General features: G+C 36.7%; 1 protein-coding gene across 1 annotated transcript; it reads left to right on the top strand.

Annotated features, from left to right (window-relative positions):
• Positions 1-3,884: 3,884 nt before the first annotated feature.
• On the top strand, positions 3,885-4,478 carry LOC110882270 (uncharacterized mitochondrial protein AtMg00810-like). Its single transcript, XM_022130336.1, has one exon. It carries the CDS (start codon positions 3,885-3,887, stop codon positions 4,476-4,478), a length of 594 nt encoding a protein of 197 aa, XP_021986028.1.
• Positions 4,479-20,732: the final 16,254 nt, after the last annotated feature.

Here is a 20,732-nt window from a genome sequence, read left to right as displayed (position 1 = left end):
CCATAAATAGTATCTTTTCAAAAAGTGCCTCTTTCATTAGGGCTTTTATCCAGAATCAAGAAAATTTGTATTCCCATAACATATCTTATTCTAGACCAAATAATATCAGTAAGCAAGAATAAATAGCAATTAAGTGCTATTGCCTGCTAACCGTCATACCAGTATTCATTATACTTATATAAGTAATTTACCTTAAAGTTTATTTTAAGGCAAAATTCTTAAGTTCAAGTCTAAATACCATCCGGAGTGCTATCAGATAATATTAAGTTTCTAATTCTCCGTTTCACTTAGGTATTATCATAACACCTAATTGTGTAAACCAGTGACTTAGCTTATACTAAGGCATCTTTTCTTATGTTCAAGTCTAACTGCTATCAGCTGTGCTACCATTTAATAGAAATCTCCTAACTCTTTTTATTTAAGCTTAAGTATTATTATCACAACACTTATAGGCTTAAAGCAGTGGCTCTGATACCACCTTCTGTTACGACCCCCGACCCACCCTGGACGGAATCGGGTGCCGTGAGCAGTCCAGTGGTACCGGTGATTATTTTTGGAAAACATTGCAGCGGAAATTTCATCAGGACCGTGAGTTAGGAAAAATATCAGAGTTTAGAAACACCGGATTTTATTTAAATAGATGGAATAAATTCCATGTTTTACAAAGGTAGCTTTTAATAAAAATGATATTTCTTAATTTGATTTAATTAATAAAATAAGCCACTTCTTGAAGTCCTTCAGTGCTGGATCCAATTCTTACTCCAATATACTGTAATTACCTGAAACGTGTTTTAAAAAGGGTTTTGTCAGCGGGAAATACTGAGTGAATCATTCATTTTGATAAAATGACACATAGTTATAAATTACAGCATAAGAGCGATTACTATGGCAGTATCTTAATTAATATCTGGTCTTGCCACCCGTGTGACGATGGTCATACCACTATTGGGTCCAGTCACCCAATTAGTGACGTTTTGTCACTGTTAGGTCTTATTAGCCTAACCCATGTTAGGGCTTATTGCCTAACGGTGAGAAATTAGTAATGTGCACAATACCCCACTAACCGGCGGTTAAGATAACCACGACTTAATCCCTGTAATTATAACACTTTGAAAATAATTTGGAGTATTGTAAAACAGTTGGCTCACAAACTGTGAGAAAAGAGTTTATAAAAGAGGAATGACTCACATTGCAGATTTAACGGGCAAGGTATAAGCCTACTGATTAGCTTTGATTAAACCTACTTTAACATAATGCACACACACAGGTTAGTAACTAATACAGCAATTACGTCAGTTCACGAGATTAAACCTTCACAACGATTAATCAGTGCAATACTCGATAATTCAATCGGATTCACAACGAATAACAGAGCATAGTCCGAATTCGAACAGCACTCTAATATTCAAGTCGAAATCACGACGAATAATCAAAGTACAAGCTCAATTGAGCAGCATCTGGACTATCGTTGGATAATTATAATCGATCGGACGTTGAATCGTAATAGCGATCGAGTTATTATCCTGATTGCGGCAGCAATTCGAGACCCGTGTGTGTTTGTTGTATTGTTTCTGTTATAACTTGACGTACACAGCGAGTTTTTACGTCGTTTCAAAGACAGAATTCAAGTCCCAGACTCCTCTATTTATACATGAAATTTGACACCGTCGCGTAGCGCGAGGGGTACCCCCATGGGCGTCGCGCTATGCGAGTGGTAACCTATGTTCATAGGGTAGCTACGTGTGTAACTAGGCTTGCTGTGTTGACAGTTTCATAAAATTCGATTTTGATAGAGAGTTATGAAGATAATCGTTGGCTAGGGTTTATCCCCCCTGAGTTTTAGGGGCCCTGATCCTGATTCTGATTGATCTGGAAATTTTAGGGTTAGTGCAGAATTACTTGGGTTTCTCAATTAGGGTTTTCTTAATAGCTAATTACCATCCTAATTATGGATTTTAGTGACAGTTGTTACATATATCCACTCACCATACCCTCAACTTACCAAGCTCAAGCATCTCATGTTCTCGCTTCTTCATTTTTAGAAGTGTGTCAAGATACTTGGCATTGCCGCCTTGGACACCCCGCCTTTAATATTTTACGCACTTTAAAACATTGTTTGCATTCTACTAATGTCAAAACTTCATCTCTTTGTGAACCTTGTGTGTTTGGCAAGCAAATTAAATTTCCTTTTTATGATTCGCATAATTTTACTTATTTGCCTTTTGACATTATACATAGCGATCTTTGGACATCACCGGTTTTGTCATCTAATGGACATCGCTATTACCTTCTTTTTCTAGATGACAAAACCAATTTCTTATGGACATATGCCTTAACCTCTAAATCTCAAGTCTTTTCCAAATTTTTAGAATTTCCCAAATTAATATCTACACAATTCAACATCCCCATCAAATCTTTTCAATGTGACAATGGTCGTGAGTACAACAATACCTCTTTTCATAACTTTTGCAAATCAAACGGGATGACATTCCAATTTTCATGCCCTTACACATCTTCACAAAATGGTAAGGCGGAGCGTAAAATACGGTCCATTAATAATATAATGCGCACCATTTTATCTCAAGCATCGGTTCCTCTTCATTTTTGGCCTCACGCCCTTGAACATGCCACCTATTTACTTAACATCTTACCCACCAAAGTTCTAAACAATTCTACACCCACCCTTTGCTTATACAATCAACACCCCACCTATGACCATTTACGCACCTTTGGGTGTCTTTGCTACCCTCTGCTTCCTTCACACTCCATCCACAAACTCGCGGATCGCTCAAAACCGTGCGTTTTTCTTGGCCACCCCTCTAATCATAGAGGTTATAAATGCTACAATATGACCACCAACCAAATAACTATTTCCAGGGATGTTGTTTTTAATGAAGACATTTTTCCTTTCACTACTATTTCCACTTCCAAACCCTCATATGATCAGCTCACATCCAAACCACATCCACTGTTGTGGTCTTCCCCAACTTCCATTCCATCACAAACTCCCTCATCTCCACTCCCCACCTCAAATTCTACTACTCCCACCCCCACAGTAGGTACACCCCCTTCTCCACCTACTTAATCTACACCTCCCATTTCCCCCTCACAAACAGCCGGCCACCCCCATCCCACTGCCAACAACAGCAGCCCACAACCCTTTGTCACCGACCCACCAGCCGCACCTCAACCTGTCCCGACCCAACCCGTGGCTACCGAACCATCCACAACCACCCGAACAATCCGTACTCGGTCCACGTCTGGCATCTCTAAACCAAAGACACTTTTTAATCTCAACACCACTACTCCCACCATTTCTCCTCTTCCCGAAACCCCAACTGAAGCCTTATCCAATACGGATTGGAAAAATGCTATGACTGACGAGTTTCAGGCCCTTATTAATAATAGGACTTGGGAACTAGTACCTAATCAGCCCGGTATGAATATTGTTCGAAGTATGTGGATTTTCAGGCATAAAAAGAAGGCGGACGGAACACTTGAACGGTACAAAGCACGTCTAGTGTGTGACGGTCGTTCTCAACAAATCCGTGTGGATTGTGGCGAAACTTTTAGTCCGGTTGTAAAACCGGCCACAATCTCAACCGTTATATCATTGGCACTTTCAAACTCATGGCCGGTTCACCAATTAGATGTGAAAAACGCGTTTCTACATGGGAACCCCAACGAAACCGTTTTTATGCATCAACCGATGGGTTTTCGGGATCCACATTACCCAAATCATGTTTGTCTTCTTAAAAAGTCTTTATACGGGCTCAAGCAAGCACCAAGCGTGGTACCAACGCTTCGCGGACTACGTTTTCAAAATGGGGTTCAAGCACAGCCAATGTGATCACTCACTCTTCATCTTCAAGGAACAAGATCACATGGCTTTTATATTACTTTATGTGGATGACATTTTGCTAATCACTTCCTCTAATGCTCTCCGTGACAGATTTATGTCTCAACTTTCACAAGAATTTGCAATGACCGATCTCGGACCGCTCACTTATTTCCTTGGCATATCAGTCACCCGCAACAAAAATACCATGTTTCTTTCTCAAGAAAAATACGCCAAAGAAATACTTGAACGAACGGGTCTTGCGGATTGTAACCCAGCAGCCACACCTGTCGATACCCAGCAAAAATTGAGCGTTAACACCGGCACTCCGCTGGACAATGTCACGGAATACCGAAGTCTCGCTGGTGCATTTCAATATTTGACTTTCACCCGACCCGATATCTCTTATGCCGTTCAACAAATATGTCTTCACATGCACTGCCCAACTACTTCCCATATGCATGCTCTTAAACGTATTCTTCGATATATACGTGGCACAATTCATTACGGGTTACATCTTCAACCGGCTCAACAATCTTCTCTTGTCGCTTACACTGACGCCGATTGGGGAGGCTGCCCCGATATGCGACGTTCAACCTCGGGTTATTGTGTCTATATGGGAGACAATCTCCTTTCGTAGTCTTCAAAACGACAACCAACACTCTCATGTTCTAGTGCCAAAGCAGAATACCGTGGGGTTGCAAATGTGGTCTCCGAAGTTTGTTGGTTACGTAACTTGCTGCTCGAACTTCATCATTCACCGAAACAAGCAACCTTAGTTTTTTGTGACAATGTAAGTGCTATATACCTTGCGGGTAACCCCGTACAACACCAAAGGACGAAACACATTGAAATGGACATCCATTTTGTTCGAGAAAAGATCGCCAAAGGCCACGTTCGGGTTCACCATGTCCCGTCTCGATATCAAATAGCGGACATATTCACAAAAGGTTTGCCAAAGGTCCTCTTCGACGACTTCAGGTCCAGTCTCAACATTCGAGAGCCTCCCATTTCGACTGCGGGGGAGTATTAGTATATTTAGAAAGTCAATGTTTGTATTATAATTGTGCAGATTATTAGCATCGGTTAGGCAATTCTGTGAGCTTTGATTGAGGCTAAATTGATGTTGTAATATTTTATATATTGTGAAGCTGAATAGAGAAAGGGCAAGGCAATCATTTACCAAACTATCAATGAGGAAGGTGGCACATGGTAATTGCGGCTGTTAGTGGCAGGTGGTGAAGGCGGCGGTTGATGGAGGTGGAGGTGGAGGTAGGGTGGGGTGGGTGGTGGCAGGTTGTGATGGAGGTGGTGATGGGTGGAAGAGACCAAATTTGAATTGACAAAAATGCCCTCATGTGCAAAACACATAATCAAATTTAACTGAAAAAACTAATTAGGTTAGGCTTAAAGGACAAAACGTGTATGATTTGAAAACATAAAGTACAAAACTCGTCAATTTTGAACATGAAGGACAACGCCTGAAAATAGATATAAAGATAAAGGACAATCCTTGAAATTCACTCTTTAAAATATATACATAAATGATCTATAATTTTAAAAACTATGATTTTAGTACTTCTTAAAATAAAATATTTTAAATTACAAAAAAGTTGTGATCCATGTCTGAGATTATATAAAAAGTCGATATATAAGTTTTTCTAACATATAAATAAAAGCTAAAAAAGAGCAACTATCCAGAGGATTATCTTGCAAAAAAATAAATTTTTTTATTGAACTATGTTTTGAAATTATAGACTGAGGGAACTTAACATTTTGAAGTTTTATAGATGAGGTAATATTAAGGCTTGTTGCTACACCGATTTATAATCAATAAATGTGTTTTCAATTTAATAGAGGTAAAAATATATTAAGGACATTTTATATTCATTTGTGACATAGTCAGTTAACCTTTAATAATGAAAAGATTTTATTCATCATATATAAACATTTAATTTATGTCATAACTTTACAATAACTATTTATTAATTAAATATGCATAACAATTATTAGTAAGAATAACAATCTAATTTATGTCATCCCAATATAATTGACTTTTTACCAATAAAGAGAAAAATAACAACTTAAATAATGATTTTTGTAAACATAATTGAGGTCTTAGAGATTTATTTTAAATAAAAGTTATATTTAAAAGGTACACAATTATAAAAATTATTATTATATTTATACATTGTTATATGTAACGTAATAGGAAATTTCATTCATATTAATAATATATAAATTTGTATATTACATGTTTTTCAGTATTCAACCTTTGTATTACACGACTATTATGGTATTTTCAGTGTTACTAATTAAGATGAGCCGATTTTTGTGATAAATTCAAGTTAGTGTGTGAACTATCATATGGTAATAAAAATTCATTTATATAAAGTTTCGTTACTAATTAAATATGGTAATAAAAATCCGTTTGTATAAAGTTTCGTAGGTCGTTAGTTATATAAAGTTTTTAAAGATTATATAATTATATCGTTTAAGTTATATAAAGTTTTTTAAAGATTATATAAATATATCGTTTATATTGTATAAACTCGTTTAATACACGGGTTTATAAACTAGTGTACTTAATAAAATTGATGTTTTGTAGGTGAAATGATACAAACGGGGTTTAACGAGCTAAAGACCTAAATTAATTCAGCGAGGCATGGGTTAAGGGGCTGTTTGTTTACCTCTTAATGAGTCTCTTAATGGTTCAGATCTCTGGTTCAGAACTTAATGGTTCATACCGTCTGTTTCACGAGCAGATGTCTGAATGGTTCAGACATTTGCCTCTGAATGGTTAAAATTTATGCAGAGTCTGAATGGTTAAGACCTCTAATCTGAATTGGTCAGACATTTGCCTCTGAACGGTTAAGCATTATATAAACTCTTAATGGTTCAGACCTCTTACTGGTTCAACACTTAATGTTTCAGACTTCTTACTAGTTCAGCACTTAACCATTCAGATGTTGCCAAACAGCCCCTTAGTCCGCATCATCTATCAACTATATTCCCCTAAAATATCCCATTAATTACAATCTCATGACACCGTGCGTTTATTTTTATTTGGAATTGGGCTGCTCATATCATGAGGCCTTGTGGGCCTTGTTTCAAGACTGTTCGGTGGTTTACAAGTGGGCTGAACGAGAATTTGTGTTGGATTACAATTTATTTAAACTACTACAACCATAACTTTGTGACGTCAGCAAAGAATAGTTGAGCACTTTAATTGGGCAAAAAGTGCGGAAGGGGTAATAGTGCCAGGCAGTTGTCTGTCACTTCCCTATTGGTACAACAAAATTACGATTTTATTCTGCTTTAAAATTACGATTTTGCCATCAGTTCAAATTTATGTTTTCGCCCTCGCTTAAAAATAAATTTACGTTTTTGCTCCCAGCTAAATATTTCAATTTTACCTCAGGTTAAAAAATTACGATTTTGCGCCGTTTCAACCTTAAAAATACAATTTTCCCATCAGTTCAAAATTATGTTTTTACCCCCACTTAAAAATAAACTTACGCTTTTGCTCCTGGCTAAAAATTCCAATTTTGCCCTCGGTTCAAAATTATAGTTTTGCCATTAGTTTTTTTCTCACAGCCAAGTTACGATTTTACCCTCAACTTAACTTTAGATTTTCCCCATCGTTTTTGTTTGTTTTCCTGGTGACATTACAATTTTGCCCCCAGTGTAAAATTACAGTCGTGTCGGCAACTTCCTGGCACTCCCTCGTTGGTCCATTTAGTTTACAAATTATCCCCGAATTAAAATTATGATTTGGCCCTCAGTTAAAAATTACGTTTTTCCCATCGTTTTAGTTTTTTTCACCAAAACTATAAGACCATAGGTAATGGTTAATGCCCACTAAGGGGCATTTTTCACCACATCATCATCACAATGCCCTTTTAAAAAAGGTGTAATGGTTAATGCCCATTTCATTTATTACTTTCCATTATTTTTCTTCTCTTTGGGCATTATTATAGAAATGCCCCTCACTCTTCATGCCCCTATAATGCCCATGAGTAATGGTATAAGGGCATTATCAAAATCTTTCATGCCCTTATAAAGCCCCATTACATATGGTCTAAAGGTTTTTGTTTTAATTGGTTTACTCGATTTAATTTTTTTTCGTCTCAAGGAGTTGCCTAACACTAACTCATTAGTCCTGAAAAATTACAATTTTGCCCCGAGCCCAAAATTACGTCTTATCATCGTTTTTTTCCCTAGCAAAATTATAATAATTCTTTTTTTTTTTTTAATTTGTTGAGAATTATTTGTTCATTGACCCGCAACGCGGGTGGGGCATCTAGTAGTTAATTATACTCATCATCATGGATATATCAAAATGCCATACATACACTTGCCATACATATATCGCATGTCAATTAGAATACCTACTGTACGGAGGCAAGGCTGAAATCTAGGAATCGTTTATATATTATATTAAATATTATATACTAGGTTATAACCGGTGTATTACACGGGTTAAATAAATAAAAAATCAAATAGTTAATAACAAAGATTTAAGTATTATAAAACGATATTTTTAAAACGCTTTTCTCATATTCAAACAAAATTTTGAGTCATGTATGATCAAAACATGTGATGTTTGTCAAGTTTATAAATATGAAAACATTTGAACCATCGATTAGAAAACAAACTGCATCATTGACTTTCTCTCGAGTTTTAACAGACATGTGAACATTATATATATATATATATTATATTATGTATATATTAAAAACAAAAGCTAATGAATACTAATTTTAATATTATAATAATATATAGTTTCTTTTAATACTTTTATTAATTAAATATTATAATAATACTTATTTTCTTTACTTTTTAAACTTTAATCATTTTTTAATATCACGTGTTGGGATAAGCTTAGTGTCAACCAATATCGAGCCAATACTGGTATCAAAAATACCGGTACGATCCTATTCGGTATTGGTACATGAAGGTAAAAACCGACACTGATACAGAAAATGACAAAAGTGGGTGCTGAATTGATATTGGAAATCTCTTGGTTCGAGAAATTCAGTGATGCTATCCGGTACCATTTGCTCATCCCTAATCACGGGTACCGTACGAACAACAACGGTATCGTACAACTTTTTTTTTTTTTTGCTTTTCTTCAACTTTTAATTTTTTTTAGTTTTAGGGGTAGGGATGAGCCTGGTGCAAACCGACACAGAATCGGTACTGATACGAAACACTTCAAATACATCTAATAAAAATTGAAAACAAACTGTACAGAACATGACAACTGATATCGAAACACTTCAATTCTCCATCCGTTTGACTTAAACAATCAGAACTCCCCCTCACAACAAACTATTTTCCCATAATGATTTCAAAACACTTAAGTTTGTTTTAATCAGAATGGTTTTTCCGGAAAATAAGTTTAGTTGTTTTTACCTTTTGTAAAATTGGGGTTCAAATCATCATATTGTTTTATCAATCTTCTGAATTATAGGTAACTCAAGTTCAATTTAATGACCTTGATTTAACCATTTATAGAAGCAACTGGTTCTCATTCTGAACCACTTATACTAACCACAATCATACAGCCACTTGTAGATTTTGCAATTAAAGATTTCAAACCTGTTTTTCAACCAATTACCATCTTTTGGTTGAATTCTCAAGGTGCCGATTCCTACTCCTCGCTTACAAACCTGGGAGTTCCGGCAAGTCCTGCAAAACCTCAAACACAGATTAAGAAGGATGCCGATTCATGATCCACGATACCAACTTGGGATCTCCGGCAAGTCAGGTTTTTATTCTTTGAAAAATATATCCACCCAAGCCTGACCTTCCTTGGGTGTAACAACATCTTCTTTATCTTTACTTTCAACAGGCTTGTAAACACGTCCTTTGGAAGCATAAAAATCTTTGATGCTTTTGGCCTTCCCGTTGACCATTTGTCCAAAGATACGTTTCACATTTCCGTTGAAAGTTTTTTCAACATCAAATTTCTCTTTGTCAGAATAAAATTGATTTGAAATTTCAACTTTTCCGATTTTAGATTTGTAATTTTTAGCATTCAGTGGCGGAAAATTCACATCGTCCACTATCGGAACTTTCTTTTCAATCTTTTTCTCAACATGTGGCTCCTCTGATTTTATGGAATTAGATTCATCACCAGAACTATTATCTGAACCTTTCACAACCCATTTTTGTTTTAGCATATTATCTTTCCTTTTTGAAGCACTCTTTGAACATTCTCCTTTTTCAAAAGTTGAATTTTCAAAGCCAGTAAACTTCCGGGTTGACAGTTCAGTCTTTTCAACAACTTTTTCTTTCATTTTCCCAGAGATTTCCTGTTTTGGCTTGAATGTCTTCGGACAATCCTTTGCCACATGACCAGCAATTTTGCATTGAAAACAAGTTCTCTTTTCAATTTTCTTTGGTACTTCATTCTTCTTTAGTTCTTCTTGCTTCTTGGTAAGGAATTCCTGATTTGTCTGTCTTCTGAATGATTGTTCTTTTTCAGCTTCTGATGTTTTCCCTGAAACAAACATAGTTTTTGGTTTATACATTTTTTCATTTTTATAGTTTTTCGGTGGGACAAAACCAAGACCTTTCTTTTTGAAATTACGATTATGGTTTGGTTTCTTTTGAAAACTATAACCACAATTGTAACCCATTTTCTTGTTGATTCTCTGTTGATCTCTTGAAGTGTACTGTTTGGGTTTTCCATTAAGATTTAAATCTTTTATTTCAGAAATATTAATTTCTGTTATTTTGAAAACCTTTTGAATCATTTCGAGTCTGACACTTCTTATTGGAAAACTTTCATCTAAATATAATTTGTCAGAACCTTTCAAAGTATATGCCACTTTGACCGATTCATCATTCAAATTAGATTTTGAAAGTAAAAACTCTTTATCATAAACCCGTTTGTCCTTATTGAAAGTCGGCTTTGACGCATTTGACCCAGACTTTGACTCGGGTTTGGACTCCGGTTTTGACACCTCACTGTCATCTTTTTCTAACACCTGATCGATCACACTTTTTATCAACTTTGACTCATGATCAGTGTCTGATGACGTATACGTAACATCAATACTTTCTGGCAAGTTATCCGATGGCCCAGACTCCCATTGTAAATTGATTGCCTTATTGACTCTTTCAGAATTTGGATTTCGAGGTGAATATCCATTTTCGACCGGGGGCGGACATCTATTGTAGACCACACTTGATTTCTTACCAGAAGTCTTCAACTTTTCTTCATCTTTTGTCACGGATTTCTTTTCTTCAGAAGTCATCACTTCTTCAAACGTCTTCACATCTTTCACTACTGGATAAATCCTGTCAACAACAAAAGAAGAACATGAGTAGCTGTCTAATAATTTCTTAATTTTTTCAGTTTCTATCTTTTGTGTTGCAAGTTCCAACTCCAGATCAGCACATTTCTTTATGTGAAAATTTGCATCATCAAGCTGTCTCAGATACGCAATCTTTAGGGTATTCATTGCCTCAGCTTGTTCACCACTCGAATCTGTATACTTGTTAATCTCTCTGTTCATCGTATCATACGATTCTTTCAATTTGTGAATATTGTGCAACAACTCATTATTTTGTTTGATTAACGAATCACAATTCATGCACTTTTCTTGGGCTATGACAGGTTCAGCATCCACTTTAATCTCAAATTCAGGAACCTCTTTGACTGTCCGGCTTGATTGTAGAAATTCAGCTCTTCTCTTCTTTTCAGCTTTCGCTTCAGCTTTTAATCGCTCTTCCTCTTCTTCCTCTTCTTTGTTCTTCCTTCGTCTTTCTTCAGCAGCTTCCATGACTTTTCTGCACCTTTCTGCACATTTTAAATCATAAGCATTAGCAAAGAAAGCATGAGAAATGTTTTTGGACATCTCTTTGGCCATTAAATCTTGATCCGGACAAAAATCATCCCAAGTAAAACCTTCAGCCAACTTCTCATCATCTTGTTCAGCCAAACACACTTTGCTGTCTTTCGGAAGATACTTATCCCAGGTAAAATTATCATATTTTCCCTGACTAACAACACATGCTCTTTTATCAACCACATCTCTCCCATGAGCTGTTTGTGCCTGTTGCTGTGCTGGTGGTGTGACTTGATGATAGATGGCCTTCTTGTGATAGTCGTTGTTTCCGAAAGGATTCTGGGCTCCGGTAGCTTCACGGTTTTTGCACTCTCTCTTGAAATGCCCCTTCTCCCTGCAACGAAAACACGTAACTTTAGATTTATCAAAACCCAAAGCTGAAACGTTTGCATCACGAAAATCATCACGGCCTGTAATTTGTTTAAACTTTTCAGCACGTCTCATCACACTCGCCATACACCATTTGATATCCATCAATTCCATTTCCTCAGCATCAATTTGATCGTAATTCTCTTTCGTGAGCATTGGATTTCCGATCTTTCCTGCAACAAAGCAACTATAAGACTCTAAGATCATCCCTAACAAAGACATTTGATTTTTTGCAATTTCTTCAGTGTAGTCTTGATCATTTTCAAGGCTTAACACAATGTTACACTGAAGTTTTCTACCATTCTTTGTTGCAGAGATGTTAGGATCGTATGATGAAAATCTTGTGCTGTTTGATCCTTGAGATGCCTTTTTTTTCAGGAGAATCCTTAACACTGTAAGCAGTTTCGATCTTTGGAGAATACTTTGTAGAATCAGTGACACCACTCTTGTAGTACAAACTGATATCCTCTTCTCCATCATAGTTCTTCATCCTAGCGATCTTCCTCTGCTCCATCTCCTGAGCTTCCAGATGCTTGATAAAATCTCCCAAGGTCATTTTCTTATAATCTGTTTTGTTTGACCGCAGCATCATCAGAAATGTTCCCCATGTTTCATATGGTAGCGCATCTGCAAGTTTTTCAACCAATTCATCAGTATCTTTCTTAACACCAAGTTTCGTCATATTTCTCACCAAGTTACAATATCTATCAATTATTTGCTTGGTACTTTCATTTTTCAATCCCCGAAACAGATCAAATTCCTTTTTCATGAGAGACATTTTATTCCTGAGCATATCGTCACTTCCAGTAAACTTTGCTTCCAACTCTGTCCAAATCGAATATGCAGTTCCATCATGTTGAAGCAATATCAAAATATCTTCTTTTATCGCTTGCTGAAGCAGACTCACCATCAATTTCTCATCTCGATATTTCTTTTTATCTGCAGTACTCATCTCTCTAAGTGTTAACGGAGTACCATTCACAACATCGTTCTTTGTGGGTTTAACATATGGTTCCTCGGTGTGTTCCCACGCATCAAGATGATAAGCTTCAACCCAATTTCCAAAACGTTCAGACCACACGTTATAGTCATCAATATCCATGAGTTTCGGCGGTTTCTGAGACGTTCCGGTTTCATTTTCAATCAAAGCACTTTGAGTGATCGAAGTCGGGGTTGCAAAAGCGTTATAGAATTCAGTATCCATTGTTCAAATGTCCAAAGTTCTCAAAAATTTTCAAATTTATGTCAAACTGTTCAGATAAGCGAAGCTGTCACAGTCACAATAAGCGAACCAGTCTTGTCACTTGAAGCGAACCAACTTAATCAAACCAATCGAGCTGATCTCTTGATTGGACCAGAAAAACGAACCGGTATTTGTTGATTCGAGCGAACCTGTTTTGCACCTTTGAGCGGATCTGTTTTGACCAAACGAGCGGACCAAGATAATCTGACTAATGAGCGAACCGGATGAAATGTCCAATAAGCGGACCAGTCAGATTGAGCAAATGAGCGAACCAGATGCACTGAACAGATGAGCGAACCAATGAGGTAACTTGAAGCGGACCTACCCAAACTTTGTCACAAAAGTGGACCAAACTTAAAATTTTGAGCGAACCAGACTCAACAATGTAACTAAAAGCGAACCAAGTCACTTGCTGACATCATCTTTTGCGCAAATCCGTATGAACGAACCGCCTAAAATCCTAACTTCTAGGTTGATTTTAGATCTGAAAACTTCAAGGATTTATTAGTTCATGATTCCGAGTGCAGTGTGTGGTTTTGAGCTTGTTTTACCGTGAAAATTTTTGAAAAAGTGAAGAAAGTGTAGAAAATCAGAAGAAATGCAGCTAAAATGGCAAGAACTCCTCTTCCTGAGCTCTGATACCAATTGTAGGATCGTTTTCGGCCCTGTTTGAGTCGATCAGAGAAGTTTCAATCCAAATCAAGAGGCGGAAACTAATGATTTGGTGCTATTCTAGCTAGATTCACTTTAAACTTGCTGTATTATTGATCAAATGCACGAATACAAGGTCAGACAGCACTTCAGCAGCATGCTGGAACAAATACACCTTCAACTATGTGTTCTCACTTACTGGTTCGCTCATCACACACACCCCTATATATAGCTTAGTTGGGTTCGCTTATATGGACAGCCATATAAGCGAACCGGTCCCATGTACATATAGGCGAACCATACAAGACCATAAGAGCGAACCTATACCTATACAATGACATATAAGCGGACCTAGGACATGTATACATAAGCGAACCTATACAAATCACTATTTCTAGGTTTCCGTGCCATTTCCTATCTGTTCATCTCTAAGACTCGATGTAAGACGTAGTCAGCAGACGTAAGTGCACCAACAGACTCCCCCTCGGATGTTGATGGAGTCTTCATAGAGTCTTCGCACATGTCAATCTACAATCTTCATCAGTCGACAATCTGCCTCTGAAATATCTGTCATTCCAAGAATCCTCGTTCTCTATCTTCATCATCAACAACCTCTTCTCTGTCCACTGTTGACACGGTGTCTTCAGACTCCCCCTCTCAAACAGCTGGGATCGTAGTCTGGAATTCACATCTTCATTCTTCAAATCAAGATCATTAACAGGCTCCCATCAAGTTCCAGATTGATACCTGGCTCCATTCTCTCTCAGGATCAATATCTGGCTCAAATCCTGCACAATCTCTACCCAATCATAAGTTTCTATTAAAAGATTAAACTTTCAAACTTTTTAGAAACTTGTACCAGAAGCTATATTAATGATTTTACATTCAAGATTTTACTGACACTTTTCAAACAAAAATTTACCATCTTCACATACACTCTTCCCAAACCAGTTCTTCAAGTTTAGCACTTTGAATTTTGAAAATCAGTATCTCAACACCAGTTGTCGAAAATCTTTTTGAATTTTCAAAATTTATGCTAAAACACACCAAAAATCTTTTTGGATTTTCTGAAAGAAAGTAAATGCAGAAAACAACTATTTACAGACAATATTTTGTGAGTTTGTGCAAGAGGATCATATCAGTTATGAAACATATCACAAACACCGTTAAGCTTGATTACATATTAAGTTCTAAACAATTTACCTAGATTGTCAGTATGTTTGTCCACTTAAATTTTCACACAAATTTCAACTGATTCGAGATACGATATTAATGTTTTAGAAACTAAAACTTAATTGTGTATCACTCCACTTGAATATACTCCCGTATCCAGATCCCAAATATTCAGTCTTACAGGTGAGTATACCACAGATGATATCTGTAAAGGGGTAGATGCGAAACCGTGAGAGCTCAGGTCAGAACTTCCGTTCAGCAGAGAGATGACGGCTCGACTTTTGGTGGGTCCCCTTTAGAGGATCTTTTATTACAACAGCAAAGATTATCAATTTTATTGTTTAATCAGATTGCTGAGGGCGAGCTTATGTTTCAAAGCTTTTAGCAGAAAGTATTATTTGGGGACTAGGTCAGTATTTCCATACAGCAGAAGTCCCGGAATAATACCCCAGATATCACTGAGCATAAAGACCTAGTATCTCAGAATACGGGACCTTTCAAACAAGATTTCGGGGGTTACCCATATATTCAAGAATAGTTACCCACAAATCAAGCAAGTTTGATTTATGTTTATATCTCGTTTCAATTTACTAAATGTGCGAAAATCTACTGACACATCCACAATAAGATTGTTTATCACATTTTGACTTTACAAATCTTTAGCGTGCTGTGATAATTCACTGATGTACTATCATTTCCTCTTTTATGCAATAAAAACTTATTTTTCAGTTTTATCATGTTTTTGACTTTTTCAAATTTTCTGATGTTTTTGGATTTTCTAAAATTCTTACTCCCCCTAAAATTCAAATACATCTAATAAAAATGAAAACAAACTGTACAGAACATGACAACTGATATCGAAACACTTCAATTCTCCATCCGTTTGACTTAAACAATCAGAACTCCCCCTCACAACAAACTATTTCCCATAATAATTTCAAAACACTTAAGTTTGTTTTAATCAGAATGGTTTTTCCGGAAAATAAGTTTAGTTGTTTTTACCTTTTGTAAAATTGGGGTTCAAATCATCATATTGTTTTATCAATCTTCTGAATAATAGGTAACTCAAGTTCAATTTAATGACCTTGATTTAACCATTTATAGAAGCAACTGGTTCTCATTCTGAACCACTTATACCAACCACAATCATACAACCACTTGTAGATTTTGCAATTAAAGATTTCAAACCTGTTTTTCAACCAATTACCATCTTTTGGTTGAATTCTCAAGGTGCCGATTCCTACTCCTCGCTTACAAACCTGGGAGTTCCGGCAAGTCCTGCAAAACCTCAAACACAGATTAAGAAGGATGCCGATTCATGATCCACGATACCAACTTGGGATCTCCGGTAAGTCAGGTTTTTATTCTTGAAAAAATATATCCACCCAAGCCTGACCTTCCTTGGGTGTAACAACATCTTCTTTATCTTTACTTTCAACAGGCTTGTAAACACGTCCTTTGGAAGCATAAAAATCTTTGATGCTTTTGGCCTTCCCGTTGACCATTTGTCCAAAGATACGTTTCAGATTTCCGTTGAAAGTTTTTTCAACATCAAATTTCTCTTTGTCAGAATAAAATTGATTTGAAATTTCAACTTTTCCGATTTTAGATTTGTAATTTTTAGCATTCAGTGGCGGAAAATTCACATCGTCCACTATCGGAACTTTCTTTTCAACCTTTTTCTCAACATGTGGCTCCTCTGATTTTATGGAATCAGATTCATCACCAGAACTATTATCTGAACCTTTCACAACCCATTTTTGTTTTTGCATATTATCTTTCCTTTTTGAAGCACTCTTTGAACATTCTCCTTTTTCAAAAGTTGAATTTTCAAAGCCAGTAAACTTCCGGGTTGACAGTTCAGTCTTTTCAACAACTTTTTCTTTCATTTTCCCAGAGATTTCCTGTTTTGGCTTGAATGTCTTCGGACAATCCTTTGCCACATGACCAGCAATTTTGCATTGAAAACAAGTTCTCTTTTCAATTTTCTTTGGTACTTCATTCTTCTTTAGTTCTTCTTGCTTCTTGGCAAGGAATTCCTGATTTGTCTGTCTTCTGAATGATTGTTCTTTTTCAGCTTCTGATGTTTTCCCTGAAACAAACATAGTTTTTGGTTTATACATTTTTTCATTTTTATAGTTTTTCGGTGGGACAAAACCAAGACCTTTCTTTTTGAAATTACGATTATGGTTTGGTTTCTTTTGAAAACTATAACCACAATTGTAACCCATTTTCTTGTTGATTCTCTGTTGATCTCTTGAAGTGTACTGTTTGGGTTTTCCATTAAGATTTAAATCTTTTATTTCAGAAATATTAATTTCTGTTATTTTGAAAACCTTTTGAATCATTTCGAGTCTGACACTTCTTATTGGAAAACTTTCATCTGAATATAATTTGTCAGAACCTTTCAAAGTGTATGCCACTTTGACCGATTCATCATTCAAATTAGATTTTGAAAGTAAAAACTCTTTATCATAAACCCGTTTGTCCTTATTGAAAGTCGGCTTTGACGCATTTGACCCAGCCTTTGACTCGGGTTTGGACTCCGGTTTTGACACCTCACTGTCATCTTTTTCTAACACCTGATCGATCACACTTTTTATCAACTTTGACTCATGATCAGTGTCTGATGACGTATACGTAACATCAATACTTTCTGGCAAGTTATCCGATGGCCCAGACTCCCATTGTAAATTGATTGCCTTATTGACTCTTTCAGAATTTGGATTTCGAGGTGAATATCCATTTTCGACCGGGGGCGGACATCTATTGTAGACCACACTTGATTTCTTACCAGAAGTCTTCAACTTTTCTTCATCTTTTGTCACGGATTTCTTTTCTTCAGAAGTCATCACTTCTTCAAACGTCTTCACATCTTTCACAACTGGATAAATCCTGTCAACAACAAAAGAAGAACATGAGTAGCTGTCTAATAATTTCTTAATTTTTTCAGTTTCTATCTTTTGTGTTGCAAGTTCCAACTCCAGATCAGCACATTTCTTTATGTGAAAATTTGCATCATCAAGCTGTCTCAGATACGCAATCTTTAGGGTATTCATTGCCTCAGTTTGTTCACCACTCGAATCTGTATACTTGTTAATCTCTCTGTTCATCGTATCATACGATTCTTTCAATTTGTGAATATTGTGCAACAACTCATTATTTTGTTTGATTAACGAATCACAATTCATGCACTTTTCTTGGGCTATGACAGGTTCAGCATCCACTTTAATCTCAAATTCAGGAACCTCTTTGACTGTCCGGCTTGATTGTAGAAATTCAGCTCTTCTCTTCTTTTCAGCTTTAGCTTCAGCTTTTAATCGCTCTTCCTCTTCTTCCTCTTCTTTGTTCTTCCTTCGTCTTTCTTCAGCAGCTTCCATGACTTTTCTGCACATTTTAAATCATAAGCATTAGCAAAGAAAGCATGAGAAATGTTTTTGGACATCTCTTTGGCCATTAAATCTTGATCCGGACAAAAATCATCCCAAGTAAAACCTTCAGCCAACTTCTCATCATCTTGCTCAGCCAAACACACTTTGCTGTCTTTCCGAAGATACTTATCCCAGGTAAAATTATCATATTTTCCCTGACTAACAACACATGCTCTTTTATCAACCACATCTCTCCCATGAGCTGTTTGTGCCTGTTGCTGTGCTGGTGGTGTGATTTCATGATAGATGGCCTTCTTGTGATAGTTGTTGTTTCCGAAAGGATTCTGGGCTCCGGTAGCTTCACGGTTTTTGCACTCTCTCTTGAAATGCCCCTTCTCCCTGCAACGAAAACACGTAACTTTAGATTTATCAAAACCCAAAGCTGAAACGTTTGCATCACGAAAATCATCACGGCCTGTAATTTGTTTAAACTTTTCAGCACGTCTCATCACACTCGCCATACACCATTTGATATCCATCAATTCCATTTCCTTAGCATCAATTTGATCGTAATCCTCTTTCGTGAGCATTGGATTTCTGATCTTTCCTGCAACAAAGCAACTATAAGACTCTAAAATCATCCCTAACAAAGACATTTGATTTTTTGCAATTTCTTCAGTGTAGTCTTGATCATTTTCAAGGCTTAACACAATGTTACACTGAAGTTTTCTACCATTCTTTGTTGCAGAGATGTTAGGATCGTATGATGAAAATCTTGTGCTGTTTGATCCTTGAGATGCCTTTTTTTCAGGAGAATCCTTAACACTGTAAGCAGTTTCGATCTTTGGAGAATACTTTGTAGAATCAGTGACACCACTCTTGTAGTACAAACTGATATCCTGTTCTCCATCATAGTTCTTCATCCTAGCGATCTTCCTCTGCTCCATCTCCTGAGCTTCCAGATGCTTGATAAAATCTCCCAAGGTCATTTTCTTATAATCTGTTTTGTTTGACCGCAGCATCATCAGAAATGTTCCCCATGTTTCATATGGTAGCGCATCTGCAAGTTTTTCAACCAATTCATCAGTATGTTTCTTAACACCAAGTTTCGTCATATTTCTCACCAAGTTACAATATCTATCAATTATTTGCTTGGTACTTTCATTTTTCAATCCCCGAAACAGATCAAATTCCTTTTTCATGAGAGATATTTTATTCCTGAGCATATCGTCACTTCCAGTAAACTTTGCTTCCAACTCTGTCCAAATCGAATATGCAGTTCCATCATGTTGAAGCAATATCAAAATATCTTCTTTTATCGCTTGCTGAAGCAGACTCACCATCAATTTCTCATCTCGATATTTCTTTTTATCTGCAGTACTCATCTCTCTAAGTGTTAACGGAGTACCATTCACAACATCGTTCTTTGTGGGTTTAACATATGGTTCCTCGGTGTGTTCCCACGCATCAAGATGATAAGCTTCAACCCAATTTCCAAAACGTTCAGACCACACGTTATAATCATCAATATCCATGAGTTTCGGCGGTTTCTTAGACGTTCCGGTTTCATTTTCAATCAAAGCACTTTGAGTGATCGAAGTCGGGGTGCAAAAGCGTTATAGAATTCAGTATCCATTGTTCAAATGTCCAAAGTTCTCAAAAATTTTCAAATTAATGTCAAACTGTTCAGATAAGCGAAGCTGTCACAGTCACAATAAGCGAACCAGTCTTGTCACTTGAAGCGAACCAACTTAATCAAACCAATCGAGCTGATCTCTTGATTGGACCAGAAAAGCGAACCGGTATTTGTTGATTCGAGCGAACCTGTTTTGCACCTTTGAGCGGATCTGTTTTGACGAAATGAGCGGACCAAGATAATCTGACTAATGAGCGAACCGGATGAAATGTCCAATAAGCGGACCAGTCAGATTGAGCAAATGAGCGAACCAGATGCACTGAACAGCTGAGCGAACCAATGAGGTAACTTGAAGCGGACCTACCCAAACTTTGTCACAAAAGCGGACCAAACTTAAAATTTCGAGCGAACCAGACTCAACAATGTAACTAAAAGCGAACCAAGTCACTTGCTGACATCATCTTTTGCGCAAATCCGTATGAACGAACCGCCTAAAATCCTAACTTCTAGGTTGATTTTAGATCTGAAAACTTCAAGGATTTATTAGTTCATGATTCCGAGTGCAGTGTGTGGTTTTGAGCTTGTTTTA

This window comes from Helianthus annuus, chromosome 10 (genome assembly GCF_002127325.2).
Source record: "Helianthus annuus cultivar XRQ/B chromosome 10, HanXRQr2.0-SUNRISE, whole genome shotgun sequence".
Classification (NCBI taxonomy): Eukaryota; Viridiplantae; Streptophyta; class Magnoliopsida; order Asterales; family Asteraceae; genus Helianthus; species Helianthus annuus.
Note: the sequence above shows the minus strand (reverse complement) of the source record. Positions and strands in the feature narration are given on the sequence as shown.